Source organism: Pelobates fuscus, chromosome 5, assembly GCF_036172605.1.
Source record: "Pelobates fuscus isolate aPelFus1 chromosome 5, aPelFus1.pri, whole genome shotgun sequence".
NCBI classification, from domain to species: Eukaryota; Metazoa; Chordata; class Amphibia; order Anura; family Pelobatidae; genus Pelobates; species Pelobates fuscus.
Genome location: NC_086321.1, coordinates 272,821,994 through 272,840,665, shown reverse-complemented (window position 1 = coordinate 272,840,665; position 18,672 = coordinate 272,821,994). Strand labels below are relative to the sequence as shown.

General features: G+C 44.2%; 1 protein-coding gene across 1 annotated transcript in view; it reads left to right on the top strand.

Annotated features, from left to right (window-relative positions):
* The first annotated feature begins 2,985 nt into the window (after positions 1-2,985).
* The window catches only part of LOC134611435 (solute carrier family 46 member 2-like), a 42,279-nt gene continuing 26,592 nt past the window's right edge, over positions 2,986-18,672 (top strand). Inside the window, exons 1-3 of the mRNA XM_063455319.1 lie at positions 2,986-3,087; positions 11,949-13,308; positions 17,161-17,244. Of these exons, the coding sequence (XP_063311389.1) occupies positions 12,228-13,308; positions 17,161-17,244 (1,165 nt within the window). The 5' untranslated portion in view covers positions 2,986-3,087; positions 11,949-12,227. The remainder of the gene's footprint in view (positions 3,088-11,948; positions 13,309-17,160; positions 17,245-18,672) is intronic.

Below are 18,672 nucleotides of genomic sequence, written 5' to 3'. Positions count from 1 at the left end.
GGATGTGGGGGCGGAGCTAAATGCAGCCTCATACTGCTGCACACAGAGGGGAAGCAGGAAGGAGTCCCTGCTTCCCCAACTACAGCACAGGAGGGACTGGATCCACTCCTCCACCAGCCCAAGCTTACTGTAAGTGAGAGAGTGTGTGCTGTGTGTAACTGTGATTGTGACTGTCTTTGACTGTGTGTGTGTGTGTAACTGTGATTGTGACTGTCTTTGACTGTGTGAGTGATTGTCTGCCTGTGTGTGTGTGACTGCCTGTGATTGTCTGCCTGCGATTGTCTGTGTGACTGTGTGTGTGAATGTCTGCCTGTGATTGTCTGTGTGACTGTGTGTGTGATTGTCTGCCTGTGATTGTCTGTGTGACTGTGTGTGTGAATGTCTGCCTGTGATTGTCTGTGTGACTGTGTGTGTGATTGTCTGCCTGTGATTGTCTGTGTGACTGTGTGTGTGATTGCCTGCCTGTGATTGTCTGTGTGATTGTCTGCCTGTGATTGAGGGTTTGAGTGACTGTCTGTGACTGGGTGTGTGACTGTTTGCCTGTGATTGTGTGTGTGTGTGTGTGTGTGTGTGTGACTGTCTGCCTCTGATTGTGTGTGTGTGACTGCCTGTGATTGTCTGCCTGTGATTGTCTGTGTGACTGTGTGTGTGTGACTGTCTGCCTGTGTGTGTCTGTGTGTGTGTGACTGTCTGCCTGTGATTGTGTGTGTGTGTGTGTGTGAGAGTGACTGTCTCTGACTGTGTGTGTGTGACTGTATGATTGTGTGTGTGTGTGTGTGTGTGTGACTGTCTGCCTCTGATTGTGTTTGTGTGTGTGACTGTCTGTGATTGTGTTGTGTGTATGTGTGACTGTCTGCCTGTGTGACTGTCTGCCTGTCACTGTGTGTGACTGTGACTGTGTGTGTGCGTGTGACTGTCTGCCTGTGATTGTGGGTGTGTGTGTGAGTGACTGTCTGTGACTGTGTTGTGTGTATGTGTGACTGTCTGCCTGTGATTGTGTGTGTGACTGTCTGTCAATCTGTGTGTGTATGTTTGACTGTCTGCCTGTAACTGTGTGTGAGTGACTGTGTGTGGGACTGTGTGCATCTGACTGTGTCTGACAGTCTTCGCCCTGCAGTGAGCCGGCAGCCAGGATATGATGTCATCGCGGCCTCGGCATCATTACAGGGCGTGCGATGGACCTGTGCAGAAAGAGCACAGAGATCCCAGCAGCAACCACTGACCACCAGGGACTGAGGATCCACTCCAGCCCTTCTAGAGCAAGGTAAGAAGACTGGGTGGATCTCTTAATTATTAAATGTGTGTATGTATGTGATGTTTGTATCTACTAAACAACTGAAAATAATAAGAGGGCGTTTTTTTTAAATCCTTTAGCTGTTTAATAGATAATTCCCTGAATTGGTGCCCATATGTGAGATTTCCATATTTAAAGATACCAAATGAGGGTGCTGTTTAGCAGATAGCTCCTTATTTGGTGTCCTTAAATATGACAATCCCACAAAGGATAGCAAATAGAGGAGTTATCTGCTAAACAAAGATTGAAATTGAGAGGTGTCAGCCAGCCCACAACTGGCATCAGACAGCCAATGACAGCATATTACCCCATATTACCCCATCCCCTAGTGAGAAATTTAACTGCTCTCCCTCCTGTTTTGACTGTGGTATCTTATGTGCCCCCCCCCCCCATATATTGTTCCTAGAGTCGTCACGATGTCTGCATGTGTATCTGTGTGTGACTGTGTTTGTGTGTATATGTATCTGCATTTGTGTATATCCGTGTATGTGTATATGTGCAGACATCTCAAAATCTCTCCAACACTACACACAAATACACTCATGCATTTCAACGTTAACACTACATACAAACCCCACCATTATATATAACCATACCACTGCATTCAAATACCACACAACACACAAATGCATGCTTGCATTCAAACACCAACACTACATACAAACACACCGCTACATTCACTCACATATACTCCATACAAAAACATGCATACATTTAAACACACAAACACTGCTTAGTTGTTTTTATATTTAAAGTTAAGGGGGGAGAGAGGGGGGAGTGAGGGGGGTGCCAAAAATAGGACCCGCCCCGGGTGCCAGATGCTCTAGGTACGCCCCTGATTACAGTTGGCCATCACACAGAGCCAGTGGAAGGCTATACTCGTGAGAGTACACACATCGTCCACTAACCTAAGCACCCAAGAAAGCAATTATAAACACATTGTGCGATGGCACTAAACACCAGCAAAAATCCATAAAATTCACGACACTGCTTCAGACGAGTGCTGGAGATGTCCAATCCAATGCGCATACGACACATGTATGGTGGCTTTGTCCAGGGATCCAGAAGTTCTAGAAACGCATTTGCACAATGATTCAAACGGTCAGCTTATCGAATTTTCCATTTCCCCCCCGAATACATTTTGTTCTTAGTACCCATGCCAAATGTCAAGGCTCCTACAGCCAAATTTATATCCCACCTATTCATAGCAGCAAATCTGCTCATCCCAGCTTTTTGGAAGCAGGCAAGTGCACCCACAGTCAAGGAATGGATACACAAAGTTGAATTATAAGACAAATGGGTGGGAAGAAACACACAGAGGATCTGAGGGGAGAAAGAGACACAAGAGGGAATTGTGTGGGAGAAATAGACACACAGAGGGGCATATGCACAACTGGGCAAGCATTCTGGGATTTCCAATCAACTGTAAGCAGAGCAGTAGAAGTCAAAATGACAATGTCACAAAGAAATACACCTCACAACATGTTCATTCACAGTGGTCAAAAGCTAAAGATAGATAGATGGATAGTTAGGTATGTGTCTGCGTGTATCTGTACTGAAATACTGAAAGTTTGTGTAGCTTATTGTGACATAATTGCAGTTATTAAAATACTGAGATTTTCACAAAAATACCACAAGGGGGAGGCATTTCTTTTGAATGTACTCAGCACGATTTCCCTGACTGAAGGAAACTTCTAAACAGCGTGTCTCTTTACCTTCGTAAGACTTCAACAACAATGATGAATCTAATCTACATACATCTTGAACAAGATACACTTTCATAATAGGAGCATGTAAGTATTTGCTTTCATAGCACTTACAGTCACTGTTAACCCTGCAGCTGATACCTTGCTACGTGGCTAAGGGAGGAGTGAGGGGGGTGCCTTTCTAAAAGCAATGCATTATTTTGTAATCAGCTGTACACCTTTCTTGCACTTTACACAATAAAATGGCAGTATGGTTAGTTTTCAGCATTGTATTTAAAGGGTTACTCCAAGCATCTTAATTACTAAGTGATTATGGTGCATGAGTACCCTGACCCAGTTCCAGTACATGCACTTATACACACACTGCCTAATACATAATTACACATACACACTGCACTTTACATACACACCCATACTACCTAATGCATACATCCATACACACATACTGCACTTTACATACGCACCCATACTACCTAATGCATACATCCATACACACATACTGCACTTTACATACGCACCCATACTACCTAATGCATACATCCATACACACATACTGCACTCAGTGGTGTATCCTGGTTTTGTGCTGCCCTAGGCAGGACAAAACTCAGGTGCCCCCCCTCCCCCCGCGTCACCCCCACCCTACCTTTCCCCCCGCCCCGCATTCTAAATACACACACACACATTCACTGACAGATACGCATACACTAGCTAACAGAAACACACACTCGCTAACAGAAACACACACACACTAACAGAAACACTCACACACTAACAGACACACTCACACTCAGTAACAGACAAACACACTAACAGACACACACACACACACTCACTAGCAGACACAAACTAGCAGACACACACACTCACTAACATACACACACACTCACAGGCAAACACACACACACTAACAGACACACACAGTCAGACACACACTAACAGACACACACACTAACAGACAGACACACACACTAACAGACACACACACACACACTAACAGACACACACACTAACAGACACAGACACACACACTAACAGACACACACACTAACAGACACCCACACTAACAGACACCCACACTAACAGACACCCACACTAACAGACACCCACACACACACACTAACAGACACACACACACACACTAACAGACACACACACACACACACTAACAGACACACACTAACAGACACACACTAACAGACACACACACACTAACAGACACAAACACACTCAGACACAAACAGACACACACACTAACAGACACACACACTAACAGACACACACACTGACACACACACACTAACAGACACACACACTGACACACACACACTAACAGACACAGACACACACTAACAGACACAGACACACACTAACAGACACAGACACACACTAACAGACACACACACACACACTCACCCACCCACATTAACACATTTTTTTAAAATGTATTTTTAACACATTTTTTTAAAATGTATTTTTAACACATTTTTTTGTAATTTATTTTTAACACATTTTTTTGTCATTTATTTTTAACACATTTTTTTGTAATTTATTTTTGACACTTTTTTTGTAATTTATTTTTAACACTTTTTTTGGTAATTTATTTTTAACACTTTTTTTTTTAATTTAACACCCCTCCTTACCTTTGGGAATGCTGGGGAGGGGGGGTGTCTCTTCCTCCCTGGTGGTCCAGTGGCTGCTGGGCGATCGGGCGGCACTGTCTGGCGGGCGGGCGGCCGGCGAGGGAGCACTTCCCCTGAGCTGTCTGCTCAGCTCCCTCGCCAGCCGCAGAGTGAGGCTGGGAGCCGGAATATGACGTCATATTCCGGCTCCGCCTCCCATCCTCACTCTGCGGCTGCGAGGGAGCTGAGCAGACAGCTCAGGGGAAGTGCACCCTCGCCGGCCGCCCGCCCGCCCGCCAGACAGTACCGCCCGATCGCCCAGCAGCCCGCCGGCATGTCTGTTAGCCGCAAGGCTAACAAGACATTTGCCTTGGGCATTTGTGGGCGGCTTTTTTTGCCGCCCCCTGGAAAATGCCTTGTTTGCCTCGCAGCTAATACGCCCCTGACTGCCAAATGCAAACATCCATACACACATACTGCACTTTACTTACACACCCATGCACACATGCTACCTAATGCATACAACCATACACACATACTGCACTTTACATACACACCCATGCACACATACTACCTAATGCATACAACCATACACACATACTGCACTTTACATACACACCCATGCACACATACTACCTAATGCATACAACCATACACACATACTGCACTTTACATACACACCCATGCACACATGCTACCTAATGCATACAACCATACACACATACTGCACTTTACATACACACCCATGCACACATACTACCTAATGCATACAACCATACACACATACTGCACTTTACATACACACCCATGCACACATACTACCTAATGCATACATCCATACACACATACTGCACTTTACATACACACCCATGCACACATACTACCTAATGCATACATCCATACACACATACTGCACTTTACATACACACCCATGCACACATGCTACCTAATGCATACAACCATACACACATACTGCACTTTACATACACACCCATGCACACATGCTACCTAATGCATACAACCATACACACATACTGCACTTTACATACACACCCATGCACACATACTACCTAATGCATACAACCATACACACATACTGCACTTTACATACACACCCATGCACACATACTACCTAATGCATACATCCATACAAACATACTGCACTTTACATACACACCCATGCACACATACTACCTAATGCATACATCCATACACACATACTGCGCTTTACATACACACCCATGCACACATACTACCTAATGCATACATCCATACACACATACTGCGCTTTACATACACGCCCATTCACACATACTACCTAATGAATACATCCATACACACATACTGCACTTTACATACACACCCATGCACACATACTACCTAATGCATACATCCATACACACATACTGCACTTTACATACACACCCATGCACACATACTACCTAATGCATACATCCATACACACATACTGCGCTTTACATACACACCCATGCACACATACTACCTAATGAATACATCCATACACACATACTGCGCTTTACATACACACCCATTCACACATACTACCTAATGAATACATCCATATACACATACTGCGCTTTACATACACACCCATGCACACATACTACCTAATGCATACAACCATACACACATACTGCACTTTACATACACACCCATGCACACATACTACCTAATGCATACATCTATACACACATACTGCACTTTACATACACACCCATGCACACATACTACCTAATGCATACATCCATACACACATACTGCGCTTTACATACACACCCATGCACACATACTACCTAATGCATACATCCATACACACATACTGCACTTTACATACACACCCATGCACACATACTACCTAATGCATACATCCATACACACATACTGCACTTTACATACACACCCATGCACACATACTACCTAATGCATACAACCATACACACATACTGCACTTTACATACACACCCATGCACACATACTACCTAATGAATACATCCATACACACATACTGCACTTTACATACACACCCATGCACACATACTACCTAATGCATACATCCATACACACATACTGCACTTTACATACACACCCATGCACACATGCTACCTAATGCATACAACCATACACACATACTGCACTTTACATACACACCCATGCACACATGCTACCTAATGCATACAACCATACACACATACTGCACTTTACATACACACCCATGCACACATACTACCTAATGCATACAACCATACACACATACTGCACTTTACATACACACCCATGCACACATACTACCTAATGCATACATCCATACACACATACTGCGCTTTACATACACACCCATGCACACTTACTACCTAATGAATACATCCATACACACATACTGCACTTTACATACACACCCATGCACACATACTACCTAATGCATACATCCATACACACATACTGCGCTTTACATACACACCCATGCACACATACTACCTAATGCATACATCCATACACACATACTGTGCTTTACATACACACCCATGCACACATACTACCTAATGAATACATCCATACACACATACTGCACTTTACATACACACCCATGCACACATACTACCTAATGCATACATCCATACACACATACTGCGCTTTACATACACACCCATGCACACATACTACCTAATGAATACATCCATACACACATACTGCGCTTTACATACACACCCATTCACACATACTACCTAATGCATACATCCATACACACATACTGCGCTTTACATACACACCCATGCACAAATACTACCTAATGAATACATCCATACACACATACTGTGCTTTACATACACACCCATGCACACATACTACCTAATGAATACATCCATACACACATACTGCACTTTACATACACACCCATGCACACATACTACCTAATGCATACAACCATACACACATACTGCACTTTACATACACACCCATGCACACATACTACCTAATGAATACATCCATACACACATACTGCATTTCAGATACACACATACTACCTAATGCATACACACATACTGCATAATATATCCCTCCTTTGGAGGGTTTCCGGTGCTCGTAGGCAGGGGCTATCTAGTCACTTTGCAGCTTTCCCTGCCTGCAGAATGTATTAATTTCTGCTCAGGCGCTGGAGTTACAGTAAACCTTGTTACCTGAGCAGATAATCGGATGGCGACATCAAGGCAGAGAAAACCCAGCTGAGGAAATTGCTACACTGGGCGGTGGCGAAGGAGACGCTTGCCATGCTCTCCGGCTCCATTAACGCCCACTCTGCATAGAACTGACATTAGCTGGCTGGTGACACCCTATGACTCTGCCAAAGGTGAAGTTAAACCTCCGACAGCAGAGGGGTTAATTTCTGCATGTGCAGCGTTTCAAAGCAAAACAGTGCTCGTACAGACTGCAGGCACCACAGTGGCGGATCCAGAGCCTGATCTCGGGAGGGGCACTTGTAGATTATTTAAATAAATAATCCAGACACAATAACCACTACAGCTCAGTGTAGTGGTTATAGTTCCAATAATGCCAAGACCCCCTCCCAGAGTAAGTAGTCAAACTGTTTAAGAACTGTTTGACAACTTACCTGAGGTCCTCTGGGGAATGGGGCTGTAGTAGGGCAGAGGAGCAGTGGTATGTGTGAGTGGTGCAATGTGTGAGGGGTGCAGTGTGTGTGTGTGTGTGTGTGTGTGTGTGAGGGGGACAGTGTATTAGCAGTGTGTGTGTGTGAAGGTTGCAGTGTGTACGTGAGGGCGGCAGTATATGTCAGGGGTGCAGTGTGTGTGTGGGTCAGTATGTGTGTGTGACAGTTACAGTGTGTGTGTGGGGCAATGTATGTGTGTGGGGGCAGTGTGTTTATGGGGGGCAGTGTGTGTATGTGGGGGCAATGTGTTTATGGGGGACAGGGGCAATGTGTGTATGGGGGGCAGGGGCAATGTGTGTATATGGGGGGCAGGGGCAATGTGTGTATATGGGGGGCAGGGACAATGTGTGTGTATATGGGGGGCATGGGCAATGTGTGTGTATATGGGGGGCAGGGGCAATGTGTGTGTGTGTATGGGGGCAGGGGCAATGTGTGTGTGTGTGTGTATGGGGCAGGGGCAATGTGTGTGTGTGTGTATGGGGCAGGGGCAATGTGTGTGTGTATGGGGGGCAGTGGCAATGTGTGCGTATGGGGGCAGGGGCAATGTGTGTGTATGGGGGGCAGGGGCAATGTGTGTGTATGGGGGGCAGGTGCAATGTGTGTGTGTATGGGGGCAGGGGCAATGTGTGTGTGTGTATGGGGGCAGGGGCAATGTGTGTGTGTATGGGGGCAGGGGCAATGTGTGTGTGTGTATGGGGGCAGGGGCAATGTGTGTGTGTGTGTGTGTATGGGGGGCAGAGGCAATGTGTGTGTGTGTGTGTATGGGGGGCAGGGGCAATGTGTGTGTGTGTGTGTATGGGGGCAGGGGCAATGTGTGTGTATGTGTGTGTGTGTGTGTGTGTGTGTATGGGGGGCAGGGGCAATGTGTGTGTGTGTGTGTGTATGGGGGCAGGGGCAATGTGTGTGTATGTGTGTGTGTGTGTGTGTGTGTATGGGGGGCAGGGGCAATGTGTGTGTGTGTGTGTGTGTATGGGGGCAGGGGCAATGTGTGTGTATGTGTGTGTGTGTGTGTATGGGGGGCAGGGGCAATGTGTGTGTAGAAGAAGGATAGGGGGGGGGGGCTTTTTTTTTTTTTTTAATGTGTGTGTGTGTGTTTTTTTTTTAACATTTAATTAAAATTAATATATAATTTATGTCCCCCCTCCCTTCTTACCTTTACTGGGAGGAGGGGGGACATCTTTCTTTCCCTGGTGGTCCCAGTGGGGATTCCCTGGTGGTTCCAGTGGTAGGAGTGAACTCTAGCCCGCGCTCCAGGGCTAGAGTTCACTCTCGCGAGATTTGGAGCGTTGCCGTGGTAACCGCGGCAACGCTCCAAATCTCGCGAGAGGAGTACCCGGAGGAGCTGCTGGTAACAGCTCCCGGGTCCTCTCTCCCTCCCCTGCCGGTCGGCTGTCAGTAATGTGCCTGCAGACCAGGGAGGGAGATCACGGTTTTAGAGTTATGAAAGTTGGGTAAAAAGTATGTTTTAACTGTATGTATAATTGAGTTTCCTCTCAGGATCAGGGGAGGGGATATGTGGGATGTAACTGTGATATGATTGGTTGTTTTATCCCTCCCTGTGGGCGGTCCTGTGTTTGCAACAACTGTAATAAAAGCCAGACTGGGTGTGCTAGCACCTCAGATCATCTTATACCTTCATGAAGTTTCGGCTCATGTTTGGGGGATTGGAGAACTACACTCTGGGGATTGCTATAATCACTATACTCCCCAGGGTATAATCGCTGAGCTCTGCTAAGAGCTTATTCCTGTTCCTGCTCTCTGGAATTCGGAGAGGTCCACCTACTGGAAGCTGGACCCTGGTCTTGCGTCCAGAGTGGGTGGAGTCGGCGAGACCCCAACCAAGCTGCGGCGGTTCGTGGGGTCTGCAGTGGTTATGGTGTCAGGCAGAGTGCTTGGAGACCTCGGAAACCACTAGGAGCATCCGTCAGCGGAGGGTACCCGGTCGGGGTGCCAGCGGTTCCGTTACACACACACTACACACACTGCCCCAGAAACACTGCCCCCCATACACACACTACACACACGGCCCCAGAAACACTGCCCCCCATACACACACTACCACACACTGCCCCAGAAACACTGCACCCCATACACACACTGCCCCCATACACACACTACACACACTGCCCCAGAAACACTGCCCCCCATACACACACTGCCCCCATACACACAGTACACACACTGCCCCAGAAACACTGCCCCCCATACACACACTACACACACTGCCCCCATACACACACTGCCCCCATACATACACTACAAACACTGCCCCAATACACACACCACACACACTGCCCCAGAAACACTGCCCCCATACACACACCACACACACACTGCCCCAAAAACACTGCCCCCATACACACACTACCCACACTGCCCCAGAAACACTGCCCCCCATACACACACTACACACACTGCCCCAGAAACACTGCCCCCATTCACACACTGCACACACTGCCCCATACACACACTACCACACACTGCCCCAGAAACACTGCCCCCATACATACACTACAAACACTGCCCCCATACACACACTACACACACTGCCCCCATACACACACTACACACACTGCCCCCCATACATACACTACAAACACTGCCCCCCATACACACACTACACACACTGCCCCAGAAACACTGCCCCCCATACACACACTACCCACACTGCCCCAGAAACACTGCCCCCCCATACACACACTACACACACTGCCCCAGAAACACTGCCCCCCATACACACACTGCCCCATACACACACTACCACACACTGCCCCAGAAACACTGCCCCCATACATACACTACAAACACTGCCCCCCATACACACACTACACGCACTGCCCCATACACACACTACCACACACTGCCCCAGAAACACTGCCCCACATACATACACTACAAACACTGCCCCCATACACACACTACCACACACTGCCCCAGAAACACTGCCCCCATACATACACTACAAACAGTGCCCCCCATACACACACTACACACACTGCCCCAGAAACACTGCCCCCCATACACATACTACCACACATTGCCCCAGAAACACTGCCCCCCATACACACACTACACACACTGCCCCCCATACACACACTACACACACTGCCCCAGAAACAATGGCCCCCTAACACATACCACTGCTCCTATGCCCAATATCCCACCAGACCCCAGGTAAGTTGTCAAACTGTTCTTAAACGGTTTGACTACTTACTCTGGGATGGGATCCTGGCACTACTGGCGCCATAACTACTACGCTGAGCTATAGTGGTTATTGTGCTTAGATTATTTCTTTAAATAATCTACAAGTGCCCCTCCCGAGATCAGGTTCTGGATCTGCCACTGGGTACATCATAATGGTAGTCGTTTTTTTGTTGGGTTTTTTTTCACTTTTGATTACCAGTTAAATACACATTTGTAAATGTATACATACACATTTAACTATTTTTTTCTGCGTTTGTTTATACATTTTATAGAGACATAATAAAAGTTATTTAGAAATACAACACCACATTTGACAATTTACTAACAACTAATAATATAAGAATTTGTTTTGATCATTGTAAATATAAATTGTAAATTGGTTTGTTGGAGAAGTAGATGTGGTATTTATTTTTGTTTTTGTATTCCCTTTTTATTTTCAGCCTAATTCAACAAATAAGATCTCGCTATCTTCATTTCAACCCTTTCAATTCCCAACATGGAAACACAACAGTAGGAAATAAGCACATTCAACGGGTCAGAATAATCTTAAAGTTCCACGTTTGCTCAACAATGTTACTTGAATGTCCTTTCTTCAGTGTACTTAGATGAGTTTTGTCTCTCCATCCTCATTAATTATGTAGGACAATTAGTTGAACTTGTAATACTTTGACATTTAATATATTGCTTGCAATCTAAATCTTCCACCAGTCACATTAATAATGATTATGATAAGGACCTGGATTGAGCCCGTGGTTGTTGGAGCCCAGGTTGCTGCCTCCTTCTATGATACGGGGCTACTTATGACTGTGAGAAATCACTATAACAAAACTACATTGTCTTCTAACAGCTCTAGTGAGGATGCTCTACAGAAATCCATCTCTAACTTCTACATAACATACAATGTGATTATGGGTTTAACCCCCATGCTGTCTGCGTATATCTTGGCAAAACTTGGAGAAAGAATTAGTGGAAAGATCTTAATATGTGTGCCTTTGGCAGGGTACTTGGTATCTAGGTTATTTTTATTATTCGTCATTCTTTGGGACTGGCCAATAGAGGTAATTTTTGGATCAGCTGCATTGAATGGTTTAACAGGCTGGTTCACTACCTATTGGGCTGGTGTGATGGCCTGGGCTTCACAGAGTTCCTCCGAAAGCAGAAGGTCTCTTAGACTCATTATCATTGAAATGGTTTATGGACTGGCAGGGTTTGTCGGCAGCTTGGTATCAGGTCACATATTTATCGATTTAAATCTTGCAAAACGTCAAGGTGTCATTCTTGCCTGTTGCAGTACGTCTTGCTACGCGCTTTGCGTCCTATACAGCATTTTCATTTTAAAGATGCCAGATTTAACAGCAATAAATGCTGAAAAAATCAATTGTGAAAACGAACACATCCAGGAAAATCTAAATGTTCCCATAAACTCTGAGTACACAGAACAAAGTAGATTGCTAGATAACGAACTTATTGGAATATCAACACCTCGCCAATTAAATGGGACTCCATCAAAGTTAATTCTTATTCTGTTGTTTATGGGTGCGATTCTATTAAATGTTGCCTCAATTGGAGCAGAAGATGTCATTAATGTATTTGTCTTAAAAAAACCTTTAAGTTGGGGCCCAGTTGAAGTTGGCTATGGTTATGCTGCATTATATGTAACATGCATCACCAGTTTCTTGGGAGTTCTGGTGTTCAGCAAATGTTTTGAAGATCCAGGCCTCATCGTTATTGGAATACTATCCTTCAGTGCTGGGATCCTGATTATGGCCTTCGTACAATGGACATATATGTATTATGTTGGTAAGTAAGAAGGATGAATAACTAACAAGATATTAATTTAAATATACAGCAATTTATGTTAATTATGCTAATACCTGGAGAAATAATTCTAATAATTATCATATATCAGATATACATTAATATACTGGGTGATGTCATTTGCAAGATCTCCATTTCAACCTCTCGCTTTCATGAAAATAATTCTATAAAAACATTTTTAAAATGAAACATATATTTACTTAGCGGGAGACTGTGAGGGCATCAGAACAGAAACATCAGGACCAGAGGCGTTGCTAGGGTTTTGTAGTTGTTCCGGTGACTATAGTGTCCCTTCAAAATTTACAAGACTAGGATCCTAATATAACCAAAAATAAACTCATGCCAGATATTCAATGCAATTCTGCTCAACCACAATCCCTAAATAGGAGAAGCCTTGCTATGGGTTTTATTTGGGGGAATGAAAGCCTAGATGTGTGGCTGTTCAGCCCCGTATTCCTACAGGTGGTGAGTGGGCAGGATAATATTTTTTCTCAAAGCAGCGACAATGTAGAAATAAAACAAATCTCTATTACTTAGTTTGCAAGGTAGGATTGCATTTAATATCGGACTGTCCAGCCTGTACAATTTCCAGCTATGCTTACATTGAGATCACTGTGCACAGCAGGTTCAAGCTGTGCTTGGCTACAGAGATGGGGACATAACATAGAAAGGCAGAATATTGATTTGCTTTTAAAGTGGTGTTTTTGAAGACTTACAGGGCTGGAAACACATACCAGATATTCCAAAAAAATCCCACCAAGCCAAGCTCCCTGCATAATGTGTAGTTGGAAGAAAAGGGGAAACAAAAGGATGGGAGGAGATAGGGATTAGTGGTTCCATAGGGTTTAAATTATTGATGGAAATCATGAACTGCTTGTCAGGGAAATTGGTGGGAGAGGTGTAAGAATATGATAAATGTAAGTGTAATTTACTTGTAATGGGAGGAGATGTGACCTCCCCTTCCAATACATCACCCAACCCCACTCACTCCACTGTTCTATGCTCATTTGCACCTACTAAAACGGAAGAGGTTTCTGCTCGGCTCCTGTCCTTCTGCCCCACCACCTGTTCCCTTGATCCTATTCCCTCATATCTCATCCGCATTCTGTCTTCCTCTCAGAAAAATGTTCAATCTCTCCCTTTTCTCCAGCACATTTCCTTCACCCTTCAAGCATGCAACTATAATGCCGATTCTGAAAAAGCCCAACCTCGACCCCAACTCCCCATCCAACTACGCCCTATTTCGCCACTGCCATTTGCCTCCATTTCTGAGAAAGTTGTGTATGCGAGATTGACAGACTTCCTCGAATCCAACTTTCTGCTTGACCCGCTTCAGTCTGGATTCCGCGCTTGTCACTCTGTTGAAACAGCTGTGACCAAAGTATCCAACGATTTAATCGCTGCGAAATCTCGCAGCCATTACTCTATCCTAATTCTCCTTGATCTTTATGCTGCCTTTGACACTGTTGATCATCAACAGCTTTGGCTCATTCTCCACGGCGCCACCATCACCTCTACCTCGCAGGCTCGCTCCGACCTCTCCTTCACCCGTCATGTTCATTTGATCGCCAAATCCTGACGTTTCCATCTCAAAAACCCAACGCGCATCCGCCCCTATTTAATGCCAGATGCAGCTAAGGTGCTGGTCCATGCCGTTGTTCTTTCTCACCTTGACTACTGCAATCCTTTTCTCAGTGGTCTTACTGTTACCAGATTGCACCGCTGCAATCTATAATGAGTGCGGCGACAAGGCTCATTTTCCTGACCTGATATACCATTTGAGAAAGTCTGATGAGACGAAATGTGTTCTGGTCATTTTTACTGTGTATTTATACAATAAAAGATTTTTTTTGGTTACAACTCTGTGCCAATCATCTTTTTTAATACACATATATATCTGGAATTTTTTTTTTTTTTTACGTGGCTTCCTTTTTTTTTTTTTTTTTTATTCTTTATTTTTGCAGTGCAAAAAATCATAACAGCAGGCGTGTGGTGCCCCAATAGCATTCCTCACGCTGATCATCAACATTTTTAACAATGAGGTTTTCATAAATCCGTGCACATTTTTTAGTTATTTATGTCGAGATTGTCCACGTTTCCCCATTACACTGAGTATACAAATAAAATGTGGTCCTAGTTTAGCCGAGCAGGTCTAATGAAACCTTGGTGGCACAATGCGTTATAAACTTTATGGAGCATTCAATCTAGGCACTGGCTTATCTAACTGATCTAGGACACTTGAATAAAAATGTAACATCGCTAACTATAGTATAAAATATTCAAAGATCTTGTTACCCTGACTAGGCACAGGAAAAGCATTGAAAAGTAGTTAACAGCTGACTGATGATTAGTATAGTAGTACCTAGTTGGAATAATACTTATAAAAGTTAAACTATGTATACACAGCTAGGGGGCGTCATACAGCAGTTAGCATTGCTAATTGTGCATAGGGAAATCACAGCTGGCTTTCAATACCATAACAGCTAGGAAAAGCATTTTTCAACATAACCTGACATTCGTTGAGCATTAGTGAGTACTGCACTTTTTTATATAATAATTTTGCGTATCTAAATGCTATTTTTGCTGCTGAATGTGAATGGTAAAGTACGAGATCAGACCCCTCGAGGCCCTACGTCTATACTCTGTACGTACTCCCACATCTGATGCTCGCCTCCAAGACTTCTCCAGGGCTGCACCTTTTCTGTGGAACTCTCTTCCCTTCTCCGTTAGACTTTCACCCAGTCTCCACTCCTTCAAAAAAATCTTTGAAAACACACTTCTTGAGGAAAGCATATCATTTAAACTGTTAGCGGGTTTTCATTCCCTCCCCCTTCAATGACTCCTCTCCTGCAACTGTCAAAAATAACCTAAGTTCTCAGTGAATAGTTTTCTAGCAACCTATTTCATTACCCCTACTGATACCCTTTGTGTCACTATACCCCACTCCTCTAGCACAGGCTTCCTCAAACTCCGGCCTTCCAGATGTTGCTGAACTACAACTCCCATGATTCTATGATAGAAATAGGCTGAGAATCATGGGAGTTGTAGTTCAGCAACATCTGGAGGGCCGAAGTTTGGGGAAACCTGCTCTAGCATGTAAGTCTGGTTACAATTACGTGTCTGTTAGTCCACCCATTGCACAGCGCTACGGAATTTGCTGGCGCTATATAAATAATAAAATAATAATAATAATAGGTTGGATAAATAGTGACTTGGGTGGTGGAGGAGCTGGAATTGAGTAAATTAAGTTTAAGCTCTGCGATGCACTACTTACCTCATTGGCTGAGCGGCCTTTGCTAGGGTCAAAAAACACCCAGGACTTGAGTCCAGAAATTATTTGCATGTGCCCCTTTTATAAACCTCCAGTACTTTCAAGCATGTGAAAGAAAACAATTCCAGGGTTTTAGAATGCATTAATAATGATAAGTAATGTGCCAACTGAAGAGCAGGGGAGTGGGCTCATCCTCGGTTACAGGAGGGAAGTGGTGCACAGAGCACCCCTGTTCTAGCCCTTCACTCTTCGAAGCATGGTTGCACAAGTAGTTGACTTCATATTATTATTATTAGTAGGTAAGAAATACACAAGACGTAACGTGAGTTAAGGCACACAAGGCGGAAAAGGGCAATAGAGAAAAACACACAAGGGTCAGTAGACAAACACAAAAGGGTGAGGCAATGCAGAGGACACAGAAAAGAAAAGTTTACCATTTAGGTGGGGGTGCCAACATATATATATCTGCCCCAGATGCCTAGTAAACATGTAAAAATATACATGTGTATAAATAAGCTACACATCATGTATTATATTTATAAATCTATGTTCTTTGGTTTCAGCTCGGGCCGTGATGATGTTTTCTCTTATTCCAACACCAACCATCAGGTCAATGATCTCTAAACATGTTGAAGGATCTTCATACGGTGAGAGACAAATTGTTTTGTTTCAGTATTTGAAATGAAAGCTTAAAGGACCACTCCAACCGACCCACCCCCAAAACCCATCTCTGTTTAGTCGATATACCCCCAATGAATACATACTGCATATTTTTATGTATGTATTCATTGGGAATATAGTCTAAAATAGATTGCAAAAGCTGCAGTTATTATAACTGCAGCCTTTGTAAGCCCCTGTCCCTTTTTCTCAGAAGAGCCTTTCAGCCTCTTCACAGGGAAATAACCTTATTCTTATTGAGAAGCCTCTGACTTGGTCCCCACGTGCATATATATATAGGGATTCAGTTACACCATATGGCCATATTGTATTAAAGGGACACTATAAGCACCCAAGCACGTCATGTGCCTTATCTCACCGTGTTGCCGTTATGCCTATTATGTCACATTGCTTACTGTATGCTATTGCCTCTAGTTCCCCCATTTTGTTGTTTGCAATAGAAAGCATATATTAAATATTATATTATCATAAGTCACTTGTACTTTGTGTATATTTTTATGACATAACTCCTCTGTTCTGATCTTGCCCCTCCCCCCATCCTAACCCCTCTTTTTTTTTATTCTTTATTTAGAAGCTCACGTAGAAACAGTTTATCACAAGTCAACATGAATAATATATGTGTATGGATTATTTAACATTAAAGGGACACTGCAGGTACCCAGACCACTTCAGCTCGTTGAAGTGGCCTGGGTGCAATGTCCCATGTCCCTTAACCCTACAGTGGTATTTATTGCAGTTTCTGAAAAACTGCAATAATTACCTCTGAGGGTTAACTCCTCCTCTAATGGCTGTCTATAAGACAGCCACTAGAGGGTCTTCCGGAATCGAAACGGACCTTTGGTTCGTTAGCTGACGCTGGACATCCTCGCGCCCTGCATGAGAACCTCCAGCATCAAATTTTTCCCCATAGGAAAGCATTATTCAAATCATAATGCGAGCACGGCCATTGATGCGCATTAGGTCTCCGCCCTGTCTGATGTCGGCGTCGGGAGGAGCGTGGGCAGAGCCTGACCCAGCACTGGATTCAGGTAAGTGACTCAAGGGGCTTTAAACCCTTCAGCACCGCTGGGGGGGGAGAGGGATGTGAGGGAGGGGGACACTGCGGGAGCCTAAAGTGCCAGGAAAATGGGTTTGTTTTCCTGGCACTATAGAATCCCTTTATAGAAATTGCATGCATAGCAGCGTGTATGGTACAATGTGGGAGAAAAACATCAAATACAATTATATTAATACAGAAGAAACATCAGCATATAAATTGGGTTCGGCTGTGTCAAAACAGGTTATGGGATATTGTGACAGAGGCAGAATTGACATCCCTAGGTTTGATGTGTAGTGAGCCTCATGATGCTTGATAATCATTCTTAGTTTCTCTGCGTTTGCTTCAATATTTTTCTCCG